A 5,425-nucleotide genomic window follows, 5' to 3' on the forward strand; every position below is an offset into this window, starting at 1 on the left:
AGCATTTGAGGCTGAGTTGAACTCGGCAGTGCTTAATTAGCGTTTCAGGAAGGCTGAATTTGGGCTTGGAAAGGAAGCGGCTGAAGTCTTGATAGGCTCAAATGCTCCTGTGATGCAGCGACCACCTCTATGACAGCAACTACTTAGCGGGCGCGGTATGCATTCACTCATTTAGTATGACTGCTGAGGTGCACGAACAGTTCATGAGAGCCGCTTGAAGCCCGTCCAGCTAGCTACTTGCTAAGCCTCTCGAATCATGTATGATGAACGATGGTACTCCGTACGGAATATGAACGTTATTAAGTTATTATCTTGACGTTCCCAGGGCCGCAATTTTGCCCCAAGCTATGTGATAAACTACTGGCCCCCATTATTTGATAGGTCTACATCCTCAACACATAGAAAGCCTAATCCGTGGAGCGCAAGGCTCTACATATCTGGCTTTGCAGCTCATAGCTCAGTCCACATACCATGGTAGCCGCCCTAGATACACCGGTCTTGCTGCCTTGATATCTGTTTTCTTCCGTGGTGTGGTCAGTCACCCTTCAAAAATTGATGGATCTTATGCATACGTTTGTTGAGCTTACGTCTGTCTGAATCACTACCAAAATGACTTACAATTAGGGATAGTGTTCCACTGACCAAACTCTCAATCGCATATCCCTGCGTGACTGCCGGAGAAGCTGAACACACCCGTGGCGCCACGACTCAATTATTGTCGACAGCATCAGTATGGATCCATCGACCAAATGGTCCACAAGACGGTGGCGAAGGGTCGGCTGGCCGGTCGGGGCTTTGGGCTCGGCCATGATGGCTACTCTTGTCTTTCTTATCAACCTGACTATCTTGATATGGATCTCATCGACACTGAAGTTCGAACGGGGAGTTGCTCAAGTATTCACTGGTGACTGTCGTCAAGCAGAGCAGATCAATACGTGGGCCCATTTTGGTATTAATGTTGTAAGCACTCTGCTCTTGGGTGGGAGCAATTACTGCATGCAGATCCTCTCGGCGCCTACCCGGAAAGAAATTGACACAGCTCATGCGAAAAAGAAGTGGCTCGATATTGGCGTCTCAAGTGTACGAAACCTCAGGAATGTTTCGACACGGAAGGTAGTGATGTGGTGGTGGCTGGGTCTGAGTTCCCTGCCCTTACATCTCCTATATAACTCGGTTGTCTTCGCGTCGCTCTCAACAAACGAGTACGATATAGTCCTTGCAAGCGAAGCATTTTTAAACGGTGGATCTCTATCTGCCTACCACGAGGCATGGATTCCGGAGCTCAAGGACATCCAAAATCGAGCAAGATACTGGGATCACCTTGAACCAGCTGAATGCATTAATGCGTACACCGCCAAATATCTTAATACTAGAAGGAACCTAGTGGTTGTGGTCACGGACAGCAGAAGCAGCAAGAACACCTCAGTCCAACAGATTTTGCATCAGTCTTTCCATGATTCGCTCGAGGTCAGAGCCCATGCTGGGAGCCGGAACTTCCCCGAGTGGAATATCAATTACTGCCTGAGCGAGCAAGTTGCTGGGAAGTGCCGCGTGAATTTTATTTTATCCATCATGATCGTTGTGATGATATGCAACGCGGGGAAAGCTCTAGTCATGTTCCACATTGCCTTCTGTCTCAAAGATAGTTCTTTAATCACGATTGGGGATGCCGTTGATTCATTCTCAAACAACCGCGATCAGACAACCAGGGAGATGTGCTTGAGCAGCAAGGAGAGCATCAGGGCTGGCGAAAGTCAAGGATGTGAATCCAAAATAGCCAGCTATTATGAGGCCGCCATCACTGGCTACGACGCAGTCACGGGCATCCAGGTACAGAAGGTGGGATTTTCAAGAACCTGGAAAGCAGGCCCGGTCAAGTACGAACCAAGGGTGAAAGGATGGTTCAGTGCTGTCAGTCGTGGGAGAGGTGTTGCATGCCTCGTTTTGTACGTCATGCATGTTACTATCACTCTCTCGACAATCGTAAGCTAACCTTCCCAGGTTCTTTTGCTGCATGGTCACAGTCATCATCTGCCTGATATTCAGCATTAAGGCGACAGATTCCAACTACGGCCTCAATAGAACAGCTCTTGACTATATCCATCTTGGCATCGGCGCTGTGACTCCAACTACCGTGATCACCGGATGGGACATAACCTCCATCGTCGGAAACGCCGTCATAGCCAGCGTCCTGATCGCCAACATCCCGCAATCCATCCTGTCATTGCTCTACTTCCTCTTCAATGGCGTCTTCACCAGCATGCTGCTCACGGACGAATGGTCCGACTACGCTCACAAACGCAAACCCCTGCGCGTCTCGGATCCCAAACCAGGCCAGCGATCCACCTACTTCCTCCAGCTGCCCTATCGCTATGCTGTACCCTTCCTCATCCTCTCCGGCATTCTTCACTGGTCCGTCAGCCAGTCAATCTTCCTTGCTCAGGTTGCGTCGTACTCGAAAACAGGTGAACTAATCGACCCCGCTGCGGTATCAACCTGTGGCTACTCGCCATTCGGAATCGCACTAACCTTGATCGGCGGAACCTGCTTAGCGCTGTCCACAGTCATCTTGAGTGCCCGCCGCCATAAGCCTGGGATCCCGCTGGCGGGGAGCTGCAGTGCGGCGATATCGGCTGCTTGTCATGGGGGCGAGGATGTTGACACGACGGCACCGCTGCAGTGGGGTGTTACTTCGCCAAAAGGAGAGAAGGTTGGTCATTGCGCGTTTTCGGATAAGGATGTGAGAAGGGCAAGAGCAGGGAAGCTGTATGCTGGGGTGGTGAAGACGGATTGACAGTAGGATTTTGGTGGATGCTGTTTCAACACTCAGAACTACTACGGTAAGAGGCATAAGTATTGTAGGTTAGAGTTAGTAGCGGCTAGTACTTGGTACCACGTCATTATTGTTCCTCCACATAGAAAAAGGTGCTTGATTTCCTAGTTACGAGTAGCTACAACACTTATATAGCTCGTAGTATCACAGTAGCATCACGTACCAGTGGCAGTGACTAGGCAGCCAAGCACTATCACGTGGAATGCCAGGCTTTAACCAAATTATTCAAAAAGTCAGCGAATGTTCTTCATTCTATTTTTAAGCATTAGCCGTTCAGACTCTTGTACGGAGTACTCCGTGCGAAGACCTTTTTTAGTGAATGCGGTTAGACCGCTCACGAAGACTTAGTTGTCGTTTTAGGTCGGGGCTAAGAAGAGGCTGAAATTTGAGACAAGTTACTTCATAAGTAACAGTAGTATGAGACGACAAGTCCTCCAAAGCCACAATCTTCTGCTAAGAAAAGATCCCTCGTTTTACCACAAGATATGTCTCTATCCCTGGATCCCGTAACGCCTCACCTCAACCGTCTCCTCGATTCAAGGTCATTCCCCAAGACAATCTGTCCATCAGAGGCAGCACGTGCTCTCTCTGCTGCCGAGCTCCAGCGAGCAGGCGTTACGAGTTGGAGGGATCTAATGCCGGCCATGCGAGAGCGTGCTTTCGAACTGAGGGATGAGGGTGTACTTGAGATCCTACAGAAGGGAGAGGTTCTGCCTGCGTCACAAACAATGCAGCAAACAGTCGGACCGATTCGGCTTCGAAGGAAAGTTGGGTAAGACGGGTACTTGCGTATTCTGATTAGTTGACGGGGAATAGTCAAGCCGGGATGTTGAGAAGAATCAGATATTAGAGACCGACTCATAATACTAGATATCTGCATAAAGGAGTGTTTGATTGGTACATAATCGCTAAAACTTGCATGTCATGTAGTATACCATAACATATGTTCCACAACATTTTCAGCGTCATTCCATCGCCTTACCACCCCTCATATTCCTCGTGTTCATCATGATCATTATTACCTGCTTTCGCTCTGCTACGTCAATGCCTGGATCTTCAGCATTGCCCTATACTGTAATAAAAAGAATAGAAGCAGAGAACAGTACATCATTCTTACCTAGCAACCACTTTTCTCATGTCGAATCGTCCGCGGGCCAGCTATTTAGCGTCTTCTTCAGCAGCCCTAGCGTAACTTGCAATTGTTATCTAGACAAGAAATCCGTTGGATTGAAGGATTCCTACCTTCCGTAGCTGCCATACTTCCCGTAGCCCGGCGGCGGCGATGGGGTTGGTGTAGGAGATGGTGGTGGGTACGCTCCTATCTTCCCGTCAAAATGGTTTCGAACACTCTGATCCGAAGTGCTCACCATATGCGCCATATGCTCCGTAGTTGCCATAGTTCCCATAGTCTGCTGCGTCTCGTTTTTTGACCGCCCCATCTCTTGCAACAGGTGAGGCTACAACAGCAGAGATGGAGAGCAAAGCCAGAAAGGCTAGCACTTTTGGCGAGAGCACCATGGTGTTACCTTGGATAGATCAAGCACCTTTGAAGCGTAAATGAAGATATATGAAGAGCAGGAGCCGGATGAAGAAGAGACGGAAGGAGGAGAAAAGCTTCAGTACTATGAGTCGGGATCGCAGAAGATGTCATTCAGTTCAGGAAAGCTAAAGGGTGGTGGGCATGAGCTCGGTAAAGTCGTCCAAGGAAAGTACTGGATATGGCACTGAAACCTAGGATAGGTCACCTTTGAGGACAAGATGCCAATAGCGGCTCTTCCTCATCCGAGACATTCAACGCCAACTAAGCCTGGTACGGTTCCTCGCGAATGATTTAATTTGCTCCGACCTATTTCGTGGCGTTACGATTCATGAAAGCAAAGCCTCATGATTTTGTGAGATGTAACGGAGACACCCTTGTAACCATTGCTGCTCGTCATGAGGCCCGCCATAAGATCGGTGCAAACCCTCAATAGCTTCATATAGCATTTGAAGGACATGCATTTCCAGGAAACTATAGTAGCATGTGGACACGGCTTTGGTTCGATATCCGACCATGAGCTAGTAGTTTCCGGTCCTCATGTTGATGCCAAGCGCAGAAGCTTTAGTGGGGTACAGTACTAGTCGTAGTACTTGGATGAACGGCTGCGTGATGGTTGGACGAACAACACGAGCCTGAAGTCTCCTCTGAGGTGGACAATCCTTCTGGGCTCGCAAAGCCCTGCAATCGTACTGACAAGACAAATGAGGGGTAAATTCGCTGAACAGATAGTACATGTTACTTCGCAGAGGGCGTGTCACGGCTGATCTGAGGGGTAGCATAATGAGTCGACGTAGCATTGCTCGTATTGATATCGTATAAGATGCAGGATAATGTTGTAGCTCGATTATCTGCCCATCTTCACATGCTACCCTATGTATGTGACAGAATGCATGGCCCGGTAAACATCTGAGTGGTGAAGTATCACAACCGGGTCCAGTTGAGGGACAAACCCTGTTCGCACGATTTCGCATTTGCCCCTTCATTTCAACCTGTTGTACACAGCTTTATCTTGCTGCACTATAGCTCGCTTCAAACCCTATGGTCTCATGAAA

General features: G+C 48.8%; 1 protein-coding gene across 1 annotated transcript; it reads left to right on the forward strand.

The window, feature by feature from the left end:
* Positions 1-732: 732 nt before the first annotated feature.
* Positions 733-2,794, forward strand: EPUS_03101 (uncharacterized protein; the record flags this gene model as incomplete). Its single annotated transcript, XM_007802851.1, has 2 exons — positions 733-1,946; positions 2,002-2,794. 2 exons carry the CDS (start codon positions 733-735, stop codon positions 2,792-2,794), a joined length of 2,007 nt encoding a protein of 668 aa, XP_007801042.1.
* Between the last annotated feature and the right edge of the window lie 2,631 nt (positions 2,795-5,425).

The sequence above is a fragment of the Endocarpon pusillum genome (genome assembly GCF_000464535.1).
Source record: "Endocarpon pusillum Z07020 unplaced genomic scaffold scaffold1818, whole genome shotgun sequence".
Classification (NCBI taxonomy): Eukaryota; Fungi; Ascomycota; class Eurotiomycetes; order Verrucariales; family Verrucariaceae; genus Endocarpon; species Endocarpon pusillum.